Source organism: Lepisma saccharinum, chromosome 3 (assembly GCF_977018435.1).
Source record: "Lepisma saccharinum chromosome 3, izLepSacc3.1, whole genome shotgun sequence".
NCBI lineage: Eukaryota > Metazoa > Arthropoda > Insecta > Zygentoma > Lepismatidae > Lepisma > Lepisma saccharinum.
The window spans coordinates 68,007,136-68,024,343 of record NC_139231.1 but is presented as its reverse complement, the minus strand read 5'-3'; the positions used below and the strand labels follow the sequence as shown (position 1 = coordinate 68,024,343).

Genomic DNA, 17,208 nt, shown 5'->3' with positions numbered 1-17,208 from the left:
TGCCTATCGGGTAATTTTTTTTCGCTTCCCAGGTCGCAGTTGTGGTTTTCACACACACATTTTCATTTCACCACTACATCACTGACTTGCACTTATTTTGACTGCCGGCAGCAGTATAAACGTCTGCAACACACTCAATGTTCTTCATGAGTCATTCTAGTGGCTTATGATGTGTGTATTGCTGGTGCAGATGTGATGTTCCTTAGTTAATTGGTGTCTGGTAATTATTGTCAATAGTGTACAAGGGTAGGATTTTAACGGGTCTGTAGAACCTCTCCTATTGGTAGTATCCCACTTCTGGGAAGTCTTTATTTTATGAACTGTATTTATGCGATACTTCTTGAAAGTATAAGTTTTAAAATCTCATTTAAAAAAAAGTCCTGGTAACCGCATGCAGTGCTGTTAACACACAGCATACTTGCTTTTTAACACCAGGGAGAGCAAAATGTGTTCATACCTAACTGAATAGCTTTGAAACTGCTAGTAAGTTCCAATTGTACAAAACAGTTGCCTTTTGTAGAACTTAATTTTGCAGTATATGTGTGTTATATACCATAACATGCATTATTATGCATGGTGAACTGGCAGCTATACCAAGTGTATTAGTCTGTGAATAGCAATTATTATGCACCTTCTTTGTGTATCTTTATGTATGATTTTGTATGTTATGATGTAATCCACCTTCTTATCAGTTAAAATATATCATTTATGAAGTTCCACTCTTGACGTGTGTATTTCTGTTTAGGAAATAACAGTGTGTTGGAAATGGTCACAAACTGGATTGATTATTCTTGTTCATACAGGGTGATTCTCAATATACAGGAATCCCCAATAATGTTTTAATTTTGTAATGTATATGCTCAAGTGGTATAAAGTTGAACCTCAGCTTCAAAGTTTCTTTTGCTGCCTCCCTCTCTCAGGTACTGAGTGACTCTGAGGTCTTGTTCAAGTTCAGGTTTACTCGGTGTCTGGGGTAGTGGGGCAGTGATCATCAGTCACCTTGCATATGTATTGCGAGTGCAAAATACCATGAAGTGTGTATCATGTATAGTAATTGTTGAGCAAAAAGGCCCATGCATCTTACCATAAATAACATTAAATATTGCCTTGTATCCCCAAGATAGCAAGGTAGAGGAATTAGTGTTTAATTGTTTAAAATGCTGGGAAACAGCACATGATCTAATAGTTTCTCCTAAACTGATCTTGATCTTTCAGTTTTGTTCTAATGTTTTTGTATGTGTGGAGGTATGACATGGATGTGTATTGTAGGCTTTACAATTTTTTGTTGGTTGATTTTTTAATTGATTTTTACAATATTTGACTACATAAATCTAATGTTAGAGAGAGATCTGTCTGCATACAGAATACTGAATACAGATAAACATAAGGGATTGAATGTTGTACATTTTGAGTAAATCTTAGTTGAATATTGCAACATGAATTAGTTTCATAACCTAAGCTTGATAGAAAGGTGATTTCTCCACTGATGATCAGCAACACAGATATTATCGTAGTCAGGTGAAGTTTCTCAGGAAAGAGAAAAGTTACAATTTGAAACGGTGTAATTTTATGGATATCTATAAATAGCCTGTAATTTTTGACAAAGTTCTTCCATTTTATTATTTGTATGCACGTAAATATAGGATTCATGTACCCTGGTTTTGTAAATATGTATCCCAGGGCTGTTTCTATGTTAAGTTTATATTTTTCATGTAATCTGTTTCGACCTGCCTGAATTGTATGTTATTTTCAGTGCATTATAGATCACCATTAAATGCAAGTTGTCCAAAAAGTCCACCATAGGCCAAATCACATTTTTTTTACATCCTCAGTTGAGTTACACGCAGGTCTGTAGGCAGAACTCCAGGTTGAGCACATGGGAACATACTCTGGCCACGTGGCATGGTATTTGACCTCGATCCTTGTGTGGAGGTGTGCCAGGTTATGAATCTTCACGTTGTACATCCGGGATTTCAGATATATCTAGAATGTAAAGTCCAATAGATTTAGCAGGTCATCTGCAACCAGTCCAGTGTTCTAGAAACATTGTATCCAGTCAGTCTTGCCAAATCCACAAAATAGTCAATTTCACTTATGCTGTGGGTCTTTTCGGACAACCTGCAGAGTAACAAAGGTAGTTAGAATGAAGCAAGTAGGGAGATGTCGAAGAACCAAGATGACCAAAGTGCCTTTGTCGTTTCTTTGGTGATATAGCTGTATGATTGCATCATACGTCATAAAGCTAGATTACCAAAGCAGGGAACATTGGCAATTTCACCCAGGAGTTCGCGTAGATGTAGCAGAAGGTCTGTTCGCAGCATAGTTGAGAAGACAGGCTGTAGTCCTTTCTTTGGTGATCTAGCTGTATGAGAAGAATGGATATCATAAAGCTAGATTACCGAAGTCAGGAACACAGTGCAGACAACTGTTGAGAAAATGGAAAGATGTCCTAGGTGAAAGTGTGAGTATGGTAATTGTCAGTTTTGTGCTGCTTAGGAGTAATAAAATAATAATGGAATGTTTACATCTTAGTCAATGTGCAGTTTTACAGGAGTTTTTTTTTTTCATTGTAATGCTAACATTCAATTATAGAGTAGAGTAATAATATACACAGTTGAAAAGTGAGAAAATGAAATGTTCCTGCTGAATGCTTTGTCATGTGTTGGAGCCAAAATGGATTCATTGTAGTATCTCTTTTGTTGTAAGCAGTGTATAGGGTATTATAAATGAATGAAATAACTTTGTGCTTAAATACGGAGAAATTACTACTCACTTTATCCGCAAAACTGTTGTTTCTTCTTTGTTCGATTAATTTCAGTGGCCGCTGCCACCATCCTTGTTGGAACTTGCTGTACTGTTGCTTGGCGTGCGTCTTTTGTTTGTAGTTCTCCGGCTGACACTAGGTGTCCTGTTGTTAACTGTGCATCTGGGTCCAGAAGTACACGAAGTTCCAACGAGGATTGTGGACGTACAGGCTAGCTCTTTACCCCCTGGGCCGCTTGGTTGAAACCGAACAATAGGTGGTTGGGGACGAAGCCTTCCAGGGTTCGATGCCTGGCTGTACCTGCACGGTGCACATAAACAAATAGAAAATATTGAGATGGGGAAAAAGGATGGGGTTGCATATGAAATTATAGCGATTTGATTGATGGACTGTGATATGTGAAATTGATGGACTGTGATATGTGAATTTGTATTATGTTAAGAATCTCTACATGATAATGAGAATTGCAAGTCCACACCTTATTTCAATTCCATTCACACTTACTCCGATGTCCTGGTGCTGTGTATTGATATCTCCATTGTCTGTCATTAGGGAACCTGGTTGTCCCAAGTCTGTGGTATCAATAACACTGCCCTCCGGTGACGATTCCTACATATATATCAGGCTGCGGAAGCACACGTCACAGTTCACATCTGCCTTCTGTACACTGACCAGTTACATATATACTTTTATATGTAAAAATATATAGTTTTTGTGACGAAAACTATCCCGTTCATCGTAACTGAAATGTTACGTGCAATACTCTGGGCACTGGCGGACACTGGCTTCTTAACGCATGCTCTTCATGACACACTTTTCTGTACTATTCCTAGGCACAGATTTGTCACCGTAAATTCTCAACACAGACTTGTCACCTGAATTCTCAACACACTCTTCTCTCTAGCTTATAGACACACACTGAACTGCCAAAATTCACAGTTAGGTTAGGGTTTTTTGTCCATGTCCACTTTCTATCGGCTGACGTGGAGGAGGGGGTTTGTTGCAGGGAAGAATGGAAATATTTCACGTTGGGGAGACAAAGGGGCTTCTGGGAGAGAAAGCGTAAATATAGCAGTCTCCTTTTGTGAGCAAGGCAAATGACCTTTGCTTGGCTTCTCTGAAACTGACGAGGATTTGGGGACGTGTTGAATGTTCGATACAATGATAATATAAAATAATTGATGTAAAAGAAAAATGATATATATATATTGATAATTATGTCCACGTATAGGTGTACGGGTACAGGATGGTGGCAGCGGCCACTGAAATTAATCGAACGAAGAAGAAAAAACAGTTTCGTGGATAAAGTGAGTACTACTAATTTCTCCGTATTTACCATTAGCTTTAAAGTGATGGCAATTTATTGTTAATGTTCACTGCCTAGATTTGCCGGCATCACCGATCTCGATAATCCACTGATGCTCATATAAAATCGAAAATAAAGGATTCCCGGAATACAATATTGTAATCTTCCCCTTAGCCACGGTGCTATATAAAAGTAGCTGGGGAGGTAAGAGGGGGTGGGTGATGCAGCCAATATAACAATATCACATGAAAAGTTGGTCTTTGTGGGCCGGAGCCAATGGTGGTGGCGGCATCATAGTGGGGCAGGGGGTGGGTGCCACAGTTCACAGCCAAACGAGTGCAGGAAAGAGCCAGATCTGGCTCCAAATGAGCAAAGTTGGCAACAGTGATCAGCAGCGAGAAAGACCTCTCCCCCTTAAGCCTATCTGTAATGCAATCAGTTTCAGTTAATCTCTCTTGAGTTCAAATAGATTTCAGTGAAAACCTTGTAGGTTTGTTATTGAAAGTTTAAGAATTAAGACCACTGGTCCTGGTCTGAGTATTCATATTTGATATTTACTTGATTATCCATGTAATAAACATCATAGTCATTCAAAACTTATATCTTGAATATCAATACCTGAATTGACTGTAGTGTTGCCATATTTGTTTAATTATTTTACCTTTCAGCAGATGGATAGCTATGTGCATGTTGGGTGATGTTGCATACTTATGCAATGTATTTAGGAAAAGAGCATGAGAAATACTTCCCTGGTGTCTAAAGGGGGTATTAAATCCTGGTTCTCACTTCATGTTTGAAGAAGTTGTTCCCCATTTGCATGTGTGCATTACTGATTGACAAAAAAAAAGAAAAAGGGGGTGATCCAGTTTATCATTGTTTAAATAACACTCCACATAATTCCTTCTAACAAAATGAGTGATTACTAGTGTTGATGACAGTTCTCCATGTATTTTTCTGGGGTACAGGGTGGTCAAGAAGTGGGTGACACACATACTTACTGGCTTAAGTTTGCTGTAGGCTTTTAAAGTTTCACCTAAGGGAAAGAAACAGTGATTCTCGTTAGTCTACACACATCTCCTTGCCTAATATTGTGGTACAGTACAGGATGTTTGTAAAGTAGGTTGGTTTTTATATGTATTTTTAGTTTTGATTAGTAATAATTTTAAATATTTCTTTGGCATAGATATTCAAAAATTTGTAACTCATCTGCACTGTGGTACTCCAAATGGCGCATCTCTCTCTCTAGCGGATGGTCACATGAAAACCGGTTTGAATTTTTTTTTTTTTTTTTTTTGTAGAAAATTGGAATTTTTGAGTTTTGGGTTGCATAATGGTTAGGCACCTTGCCTAAGATGCCGGACCATCGTGATACTATCATAGTTTTTAATAATATGAACATAAAGTTGTTTCATGTATGATTACCCTGTATTTATGGTCAGGGAATGAGGAAAATTTCTCTTCCTCGAGTACCCACACCCTCCATAAAGCTGTAGGCATCACTTGGACAAGATTTAATTTTCCAAATTTCTCTGTAGACATTACCTGGTAAAATACATAATGATGTATCACTATGCCACATTTCTTACAATACACTTTTTATTAGTGTAAGATGACATTTCAAAATAAGAAACTACATATTTGTGTGTGTACAGGTAATCTTATGCTTAGAATTGTTTGTTGTACTGTTGCTACGTATTTTGTATGGATGGGACACATTAATGTGTACACTTTTTATCAATCTGACATTTCATAATTTTTATCGGTATAAATATAAAATTCATAAACCCTATTTTTGTTACAACTGGCTCAATGCAGTCTCTTTTTCACATAGCTGGCCCCCCATGGTGGAGTGGTTTAGCACATCGTGCTACAATGCCAGGGGTTCAGTGTTCAAATCCTGGCCTGGGCATGGATATTTGTGAGTGTCCATCAATTTCATCACTCATAGCATTAGCCAAAAGTGGCACAAAAGCGAAGTAAAATATAGCAAATCAATCTTTTCAACATAATGGGTTGGTAGTTTGTACTTTACTGGTATTGGCAAGAATTGTATTCCCTAAAATGATTCATTCTTGAAAGAATCAGCTGGTATGAAGATAAAAATGTAGAAGGAAAATAAATGGGTTTTATTCTTCTTTGCTATGGTCTTAATGGGAGCAAATTGAACAGATATGTCAAATTTTAGCCTCATTCAGTCACTGTATGAAATTGACTTTTTTTTATTGCTTTTATTGCTTTGAATAACAGTTCTCCCATTTTTTGTTCAGTGGTTAGGCCTGCTGAGACACCACCAGCTGGGAAGAGAATATGCTCGGGTAGTGACTTGTCTCCACCGGTCCTGAACGAAGACAGTGATACGAGATTGGGCCGCTCACAACCGGAGCCGTGTCTCATGAGTGTCCCCTCGGATATTTTTTTGGAGGAGAAGGTTGTGTTCTCATTTTCGCAGCCAGCCCATATAGACGACCTGCTCCTGAGTTCTCAGCTGAATGGAACTCAAACATCAACACAAGTAAGTTAATTTAAAATAATATGCTTCCGTCTGATGCAACTACACACAAAGTGGTGGGGTTCAAAAGTCAACGTGACCCCAACTTTGATCACTTGCAAAAACATATGAAAATTCGGAGATATATTCAAAACTGCTTTTCATGAGTCCTTTTCAGACTTTGCTGCGATGCACAAAAGAAAAGCAAAGAGCACTACAAATCTGACCATCAAACCCCAACTTGCTTTAAATTCTTGAACATGTTTGTTTCCTTTGCTACTGAAGAGCCTTCAATTGACATGTCTCTGTCTGAACTGCAAACCAAATTGTTGCTTTTTGTACACACAATCATACAGCTTTCCTCCGGATTCTGAAAGTTTATCCTTTCCTCCTAAAAGGACAATCAAGTTTTTTTCCCTATCTTCTCACACAGCTGAGAGCAGCAATAGGATTTCACATTTCCATCATTTCATCTTTGTGCTTAATAATTCATAACTTTTCTTCTGCTGTAAAAAAAGATCAGTTCCATACCTTTAATACTAATGTCTAAACACTGCACAGCAAGGTGAGAAGACCCTACTATAGATTCACCAACCTATCTGAAACCCTGGTGTGGGAGCAGTGTCGCTAGTTAGTTATGGGTAATTTTGTAGTTTGCATATTTTCCAAGGTTTCAGAGAAAGCTGTGGATCTACAGAATGTCAAGTGCAACATGCAAGAAAACCTTCAAACCCCCCCCCCCCCACTCCCTCTTTCTCTCTTAAATCAGACTGGTCTGCTGTCTTAGTTTGTATTTAATCTTGGACCAATGTGACTGAATGATTGCAGGGAGGGTGTTTCTCTGAAGGGGGAGATGTTGTTTTCCTTTTGTCAGAACTTCATACAAACAGGTTTCTAAGTAATAGTGGGCTGCTTTTAGGTGGAGGTGAAGGAGGAAAGGGTCAAACTATAATTGTGCAAGGGAACCTATAATTGTTATTGAATTGATAACTTAGGACTGCCTCAGTTCATAAGTGAATTACGGTATGCCATGAAGTATCGCTGATTCCATTCCTACACAGGATAAAATTAATAATTTTTAGCAAAAAAAAAAAAAATGCAGACTACTATAGTAAATAAGGTAATTTGTTTGCTTAATGTAAGTTAATGTGTTTTCATGATTCTATCCCCCTCAGAATCCTATGCAAAAGCTGGTTCGTCGTATGACAAGGTTCTTCGTTATCACTGACAGACAGGCAACACTGAAGGAGTTGCAGGCTCTGCTGGAGAAGGCTGGATACACATGGAAAATGAATTCTGCTGGTGTGGTGAGTGTCAAAAATAGAATTTACATTTCAAAAATTTTTACCTTTTTGTTTTTCATGCTAATTTGTTCGTGCAAAAGAAAATGCTCTCCCAGCAGCATTTGTTGCTGATGGAAATTTCCATTGCTTTTTTAAATGTCATGTAAAGCATGTGGTTTTTTAATATTTGGGTGTTTTCTGCATCACATGCACTCACTCTTAGCCAAATTTTAGAAATCTGAAGCAGTATGGTAGACTGCCATACATTAGAATGTATTGCAGTTATATTCATGCTATTACCAGTTTAACCTTCTTTAGGAAGGCCACTCCTGTGCGCATAAACCCCTCATATAGGGCATATTAATAACTTACTGCAAAGTTGTGCCACAACTTAGTTAATTCAGTTAATGTTCAATAGTATAATTTTAGTATGCTCACATAAAACTTAGATATCTAAGTTATAGATATTGTTGAAAAGACAGGTTGGTTTGGTAGTTCAGTGGTATGCCAAAGATGCACACATGATATTGGGTTGATCCACACATTTCACAGAACTTTGCAGTACCAAAAACAGGATTTTACCAAGTTAATGCAAACTTCACTTGCATAGAAATAATCATACAACCATAGATTTTTTAGCAAGCTATGCAGATTTTGTGCTATGACAATGTTCTTAGTTTTTCTCTGGTGTTCTTTGTACTTTTGTTGTACTGTACATAATTAACTATTTTAACATTTTTTTTGGAATGTGTGCATGGGACCACTTTCACTCGTTCAAGTCTCCCCATGCTGCTTGAGCGTACTGCACTTGTAGTGGAATGATTGACAACATCCCCTATTTCAGATCCTAATAAGCAGCACTGTCAACTTAAAAACCCATACATGGAAGCAAACCACTCTGCAACTACAATTCTAAATAATAATTCCGCATATGTATTATGTAAGACTCAAATACAGTATACAGCATGTCCAGCTTAAGAGTACAATAAAAGAAAAAATCATTACGTGCAATATTTAACCAAGAGCACCTTATGCCTTACGTAGTTTGAAAGATAATCTTAAAAAGGTTTTTTCCCCACGCTTGCAAAACTTCAGCAGCATGCGCGAACTGAACTGAATGAACAATAGCCACGTGGACTCCGCAGCAGAAGGTGTGGTGTGTTCTTTTTTTTTTTGGGGGGGGGGGGTGATCTACGACATCACATTTGTGCTGCAGTAATGCTGAACAACACATGGGCGGAACTTGAATACAGGTTGGACATCTGTAGAGCAACTAATGGTGCTCATGTTGAGGTGTACTAGGTATGTAAAAAAAAAATTGAGTTACTCAATAGGTAGAAGAACACTCTACGGAAATACTTAAAACTTATAAAATTTTCTTTTATTGTACTTTTAAGCTGAACACACTGTATATGAAAGTATGCAATATCTACAAACCAAAACTTAAAATGGATACACATTCTGACAGAGCTGCCTAAGCAATTGCAAATATATTCTACCGAAAAGGATGATCCTATTCTGCAAAATAATAAAATGCAGTTATAACAATCATTGATTTTAACGTGACAATAATTGTAGAAACATAAAATGTCAGTCTAGGTAGTTTCAGCCCGTAATAATCTACTGTATATATAATTTCACATATCTTGGTAAATTGTACAAAACTGCATTTTTAACATGGAGATCATAACTATGTTCACTTATTTTTCAATTTCAATTAGTATTTTACTTGAGAATCCACATTTGAGGGCCCAGTACCATGGACAAGTGACAAATATGTCTACTAATAGGGTTCAAGTGTATTCCGCTTACTTGAGCTGAAGTGCAAACTATTTGCCGCTAGAGCGAAAAACTCATTGCAACACTCTAGTGTGGTCACTGCTAGACATGTAAAACACTAATGCCATCTTACTGCAATTAAAGGAACTACTGTAGTTCATTATCATTACTAATCCAACAAGTGATGCAGAGTTTGAAAATAAAAAAAAATATTCAAAGCATCTGGTGTTGATCTAGGCCAAATCTCTTTACAGATAACAATCAATACTGTTGACAGAAGAAAGACACGTCTCATATTCAAAGCTAATCTGATCGACATGGATGGAAAAATATTGCTGGATTTTAGATTGTCGAAAGGTGATGGACTAGAGTTCAAGAGGCACTTCCTGAAGCTGAAGGAAGGCTTGGTTAAAATCATAGCAAAGGGTCCGGTTGCATGGCCAATAGCCATTGCTACAAATTCTGTTCCATGAGAAGACTGAAAAACATTTGATCTTTGTAAGAATTGTACATCACTAATATTTTTTAATGTGTACCATTTTTTTTAGTCATTGACATTTTACAAACTGTGATAAAAGCTAAAACATTGTAATGTGTTGCATATTGTTGTTATTCCATTGTATGTTGTGCTATTGTAATATTTCTGTAATTTTTTTGTACTGGATGTGCCTTATGTTCAGAAAGTCCAGTTCTATGCAGATTGAGATGTTGAAACGCAATGCTAGTTGGCTTGATGTATGTGGTTTTTTAATGTACCTGTAATTAATACGCAACACAGATTTTCCATGAATGAGATAAATAGGAAATAAGTTGGAGAGAATCTAGATGAATAACTGCGAGATGGCAAAGTCTGAATTTGTGACTAATCTTAATTGAACCCAGTCATTTCAAGTATTATTGTAAATGCTTTAAGAAATATTACCACCTCCACTTGCTTCTCTAGAAATCCTAATCATATGTTATGTACATACTATTCATTTGTGTAAAAGTTAAAACTGCTGTTTTGTGCCTTTTTATAAAATATCATGTCTCAAATATTGAGACCTCTGTGCACAATTGCGAAACTATATTACAACTCCAAAATAAGTTTTTTACTTCGTTGTAAGAAAAAAATTGTAACTCTCTATTGTACAATACAGTTGTGGAATTGCTTGTTGAAAATTGGATGCATTTTTTAAATAAGTGCTTTAAGTGCCACTACAATAATTTGTAAAGTACATGTTCTTATATACTTTATGTACAATTTCTGAAAATAAAGCGATGCAAATTTCATATGTCCCTATTTTCATGTTATCATATGTACTCTTTGCATTTGACTGCCCCGAAAGAATTCTAAGTCCCGAATTCGTAAACTTAGCAACATTGCACTTCAGTTCAAGCTGAGAGTAACAAACTTTGAGTTTGTCCCTCAACTAGACAAAAAATGCTGCTGTAGAAGATTTTCAATTTTTCTCCACCTGGAGGAAATCACCAAGTTTGTGCAGAAAGAAGCAAATTTGAGGAGTTCATGCGACATTTTATTTACAATACCATGCATAATATAGAACAGTTCTCAAAAAATACAGTAATAATTTTCACGGCTTGTCAAGAAAATGTGCTTGGAACTCAGGATAGTGGATGTGTTTTTAAGGGTATATTGTCAGGAAGTTAATATAGAGCAGTTGGTTAGATGCTGGTATCCTTATTTGTCATCAAGCTGATCAGACCGTTGATATTAGAAAGTTTCAAAAATGAATCTGATGCACACTGAGAGAAGTCCCTTCTGTACATTTTTCCCTGTAGACACTTTGATTACCAGGATTTAAGGTTAAACCTTTTTTCTTTTAGCTATTTTTCATAATTTGTGTTAACACACACATTATGATTAATTCATGTATCATATATATGTATGTATATTATTTAAGATATGTATTGTTTATGCTCTTCAGACACCCAAAATATTATTAGGCAGCAGTGTCTTGCATTACTGTAACGAAGGGAGACTTGAATGAGTTCAAATTGCTAAAATAGATGATTTTGCATTCCTTCGTAATGACTTGTTAATCCCCCTTGCCTCCATTTTTCGATGTCTTAAATCTGTCCCCTCCACTAAAACAGTAGTGTCAAGGTCTCACCACCCACCTAGAGTTTTGCGAATAAGCAACAATTTCAACTTTCAGTAATTCTGAAAAAAATGTTAGAAAATAGTACATAATGTAAAGAACATTACGATGTATTTTTACACCGAAATACTTCCTTGGCCATTCAGCAACATTTTTTTTCATGAAATTAAGGATATTATTTTTTTTACTTGAAACTAAAAAATAATGGAAGAAGTGAGTGACACACGAGGGTTGGAAAAAATAGTGAAACATTGTTAAGGTTCATAGATTCCCACAGTATATATTTTATGCACAAAATGTATAAGCATGTGAAGTAAAAAAGTAAAATGTTCCATTATTCGCAAAAATTTTCGGGTTATGTATTTTAAAATATCGTCGCTGGCTAACACTTGTTCTATTTCATCACGTAAAAACTTTCAGCAAGAAAATTTGTAATAAAACCTTGAAATTAATTTTAAGAACATAATACTGTACAGCATCTTTAGTGACATCTCTGCTATATTTTATTTAAAATAATTTTGCTGCGCAGTGATCTCACGTTCCCGTAAGTCCACATATTTGTATTTGTCAACAGTAAGAATCATCACAATCTCTATATAACAGTGGTGGCCCCAAATTAAGGGGGTGCAATGTTGAAAACATGAAACAAACATGTACGTATGTTAATACCAATCAACTTTTGGTAGGTTCTATAAAAATGTAATTGAAAGTGAATTCTTCTACAACAATTGGTTTTTGTGTTAACACTTGATTTTCTGCCACCTTTGACCAATCGCGATGATGAGGATGAATTATTGGATGACACTGATGAATGGACACTCGCAAAGAACACAAGGCCAGCACTAACCAGTGAACTTCAGTGGCGAGAGCAATATTCATCCACTTATTGAACTTTCCACTAAGGCAGTAATTATTTTTTCAAAATTTTACCATAGCCAACAAACAAGTTTTGTAATTTGAAACTAACAAGGCTTGTTCAAGGAAGGCAATACTACATACATTATGTTTACACTTCAAGAAAGTGGTTATAAATTAATCGATACTCTTATCGGGATCGGCCGATATAGGCATATCGGTAAAATTACAGATTATTTTACCAATCTGATATATCGATAAATATCTTATAATTTAGTGTAAAATTGTGCCATTTTGTTGTAATTTTTATGGATAATCTTGATTCCCTACTTTTTTAAAAAGTAATTGTCTAAATATTCAACTTCCTTTGCACTGCAGTCACCTCGAAACACACATTTATGAAGGAGATCAATGAACATTCTAGGTTCTTCATGGACTATTTCTAATTTTATATCGGTACTTTATCAGTATCGGCCAAAATTTCATATCTGCCCATCCCTATTATAAATGCAAACTGAAAACCACAAACTGGTCTGCTGAATAAACAAATGGGGAAACAATTCTTAACACTGTTGGTGAAGGATGGACGGAAGCTGCTGATCTTTGTAGAGACCTTCGCTGCTACATCAAAGCACATGTTAAAATCGTTCAGTTCAGTGTTTTTGAGTTCCAGTTTGTAACTCTCTCTTGGGGACTCGAAGACATTTGTTTGGAATATTATTTTGTGCACTGCAATATAGTTGGAAAAGGTGTTAACTCGGACAAATGTGTAACTGTAGTCCTTGAGGCTTGACTGGACCTTTGGCAGCCATCAGGGCAGAATTTTTCAAATTTTTCTCCATTTGAAAAACTGCTTTGATATTCCAATATATATATAAAGAAAAATACATCAGCTTAGAATTCCTTCTAGAGCATTGACATGAATTTTAGTGTAGTTTGCTTTCACTGTTATCTAGATGATATCATTAGTTTAATACTTATGTAATCGCGGAACTATTGAGAATATCTAAATGACAGCTGGGACGGCACCAGAAAATTTTTGAGCTCGAACCTAGGACCCCGGCCATCATAAATTAATATGCTAATCCACTTCATAAAAAGGGTCCCGGTGAAGTGCTGGAAAAGAGCTTCCTTCAAACACACAAAATCCGCTGATGTGAATTCTACCAGAACTCGCAGCGGAAATAAGCAAACACAGCTTTACGCTAAAAACACTGTTAGAGAGAGAGAGATGCTCGAGTCAACGGTTTTAACAAATGAAAGTTCGAATTCCACATAAATAGCTTGAGAATATTTCTCGCCCCAGTTGTTATTAGAAATCAATCGCGAGAACAGTGCTTGTCTTCCCCAAGTTATGGGTTGAGTATCGATGTTACGTAAAGAGTTCCTGTGGGCAGTGGTGCGTTGGTGAAGTTTTATTTCAAGGACTGTGTGTGTCGTCACTTGTCATAACAGAATCTACAGATTCTATGAGATCTTCAAGCTACAGGAAATCATAGGTAAGGAATTTTCCTTTATCCCCTCTTCTTTTTCTCGGCACCCTGCCAGACCAGTCAACCATCGAAGTGTTAAACACTAATGATTAGAGTCGGGATGCGCTAGCAAGCAGAGTGGAACCACCCGCTCTGGTAGCGACGCACAGTTGCCGGATTGACCTACTTCAGGATTTTCGCGAGTCCACAGAAACACGTGTAGGATTAAACATCTGCTTAAACAGTCAACAACTGGACACTTCCATTGTTCTCATTCTCAGCAAAAACAACTGATTCTTTAACTACTACTTCTGTTCTTTCATTCATTTTTTTATGTTTTTACATACAGGTAGATCGAAGCATTAATTACACATGTACCAAATGTATCATTAATGTTTAGGAAATCGAGCAATTGCAAAGTGTTTCGTTGTAATTAATTGAACTCTGTATTGCCAGAGCCTGTATTATCCTGTAGCTTCCCAAATTATCTCACTTCACACACCCACATGTGCCTCCCCGATGGTGCAGTGGTAGGGTAAGTGTCGTCGCCTTGTAATCTAGTAGTGCTGGGTTCAATACCCTGTCAAGGCACATAGTGGTTCGGATCCCACTTCCAACTGTAGGTCCGTTCCAGATTAGCCGTAGTGTCCATAAAGTGGACTTTAAAACACCAACTCAATCAATCAATCAATTCACACACAATTGATTTGTTCTTGATAAATTCTTCTCTGTAACTCAGTTCTGTGAAATTCTGTATAAAAGGTAAAATTTTGTAGGTTCCGCAAAATATAATTTAAAAAAAAACGTGTTAATGAAACCAAGTTGTACGTAATTTGTTTATACGTAATTTGCCCTAATTTTCAAGAAATACATTTCATTTGTAGGTTCTGAAGCTTCAACTATGTCACAGAAGTATAAATTCCATGTCATTACAAAACAAGAGGGCGAGTTTCATATACAAATCAACAGGCGGGCATATCTGCGGTCGGTATCGAGCTGCGAAAAAGACAAACTTCGCGGTGTGACAAAGAAGGCAAAGAGAGGCGGCATGAAATCAAAGGAGAACAATTTGCCACAGTTGTTCATAACACAAGGTGCATTTTCTTTTGTAGGTAATTATGATACGATACAACACAAGTAAAAATATGCCAGTAACTGATGCTTGCAATGTACCATAATAAAAACACAACAGAGGTTCTTTCAGTGAAGGTTTTCGGTTGCTGTGTAGAGCAGGAAGATAAAATGTTTCATGCTTGCCAGAATGTGAAATTCACACGGGAAGTTAACGTTAACCTACAAGAAACTTGAGATTCAAACTTCTAGATTCGTTAAATTATCACTTTATGACTGAAATAACATATATTAGCATACTGATACGTACGTGCTTAATTTCGCGTGACGCTTAATTTTTTCCCGAGCTTGCCAACAGCTGACTAGACTGTCCGTGTGTTTGTGCGAACGTGGCAACGTAGGAAACCCCCAGCCACATAGCAGCCAACGAGGAGACAAAATTTGGTCACGTTCTGCATTCTGATTGCACGCCACTTCTTATCGCGTCCCGACTGTAAGTGTTGTTCTTATTTCACAGGGGCAAGCCCCACTTTACTTGGTTACGTTGTTTGTTTACGTGTACCTCTTCACTGCTAATCCCCCTAGCCCCAGGCTCTCACATAACCTGAGGTTCTATCCCCTAAATCTCCTTAGACAATATTGATCAATTAGGGTGGGCAGGGCATGTACAGTAGGCATTTATGAGTTTCAAAAAAACATATTTTCCACTATCTATGTTCTTCCCGTCCATATATGTTTATTTAGTTATTTCTAGTATTCTTTCTCAGCTTGTGTTACTCACCTCCCAGCGATCCAATCTTCAAATCTTCCTCCTAATTGATTTTTCGAATTGCATTGCTCTATCATGTCCTATAATCTCCCACTTTCTGTTACGAGTATGTTTCCTTTCTTTGCCTAACTTTGTCTCCCAGACTTTTTCGACTACTCAGTGTGTACACAACTGTCTGTACTTGTTCTTGATGGTTTCGATATGTTTGTCTAACCTTTAATCTTCTTAGGTGAAACAAATTAACTTTTTCGTACCTAGTATCTTTTATGTTGCTTTACAGCCAAGTTTGACTAGTAGCGACGATCATGATGAGTGATTATTCAAGTAAATTGACGAAGGGAAACTCACAAGGAGCAGCATGCCCAGGGGGGACTCGAACTAGGAGTCTTCGGTGGCAAGATCGAAGGTCGCTACTTATGCATCGAGCTGGCTGAAACTGTTTTATACATGGAATTACTCTGGAAAATATAACAGATAAATTACTCAAGAAAAATGGTTTAAAAATTACTAGTTGGCAGGAAACGATATATATCACAATCACTGCTAGCTAGTACATGCATATGACGTTGCAAAAATAAACATAAAGTTTATGCATGTAATTGATTGGGAATTGAGTCACATCGAGAGCAATAAAATACCATCTGTGTTTTTCTTGCTCTAATGCTGGTTACATTTGACAATGACAACAATAGAATTTGTATAAAATTTGCGAAAAATTATTTTAATGCCTGTAATTCAAGGGTATGTAGCAAAATCGTATTATGAGTTTTTAACTGAAAAAAGCATTGCTTCTCTTTGAGGGTTCATGATCCGTTTGCTTCACCGAAGGGCTTTTGTTTTCCTTATTAGGAATGTGAAAACTTATTGGGAGTACATTTTTTTTTATTTGAGGATCTTGGTAAAATTATTAAAATTAAATAACATAATTGATTGATAGATTGAGTTGGTGTTTTAAGTCAACTTTATACACAGCAAGGCTAATTGGGACTGGACCTACAGTTTAAAGTGGGATCCGAACCACTATGTGCCTCCACCAGGTATCGAACCCGGGACCCCTTGATTACAAGGCAATGATGCTACCACTGTGCCATCGGGAAAGCCCTAACTAATTAACATAATCCATTTTGGGAGAAAATAACTTTTATCAGTATTCTTAGATAGCCTGTAAGTTAAATAGCTATCACTTATTCAATTTCTCAAACACTTATCGACATGCTTCAGGTAGGAGAAGGAACCTGTTCAATGGAATCGTGCTCATTGATATAACATAGTTCTCATGCGTTTGGAGTAGCAATTTGAACACCAAAAATTATCAAAAT

At 36.8% G+C, this 17,208-nt stretch overlaps 1 protein-coding gene across 1 annotated transcript in view; it reads left to right on the top strand.

Moving 5' to 3' along the window:
* The window catches only part of grp (serine/threonine-protein kinase grp), a 46,065-nt gene extending 35,175 nt beyond the window's left edge, over window positions 1-10,890 (top strand). The window contains exons 8-10 of the mRNA XM_083118696.1: window positions 6,338-6,582; window positions 7,734-7,865; window positions 9,875-10,890. Of these exons, the coding sequence (XP_082974822.1) occupies window positions 6,338-6,582; window positions 7,734-7,865; window positions 9,875-10,093 (596 nt within the window). The 3' untranslated portion in view covers window positions 10,094-10,890. The remainder of the gene's footprint in view (window positions 1-6,337; window positions 6,583-7,733; window positions 7,866-9,874) is intronic.
* The last annotated feature ends 6,318 nt before the right edge of the window (window positions 10,891-17,208 follow it).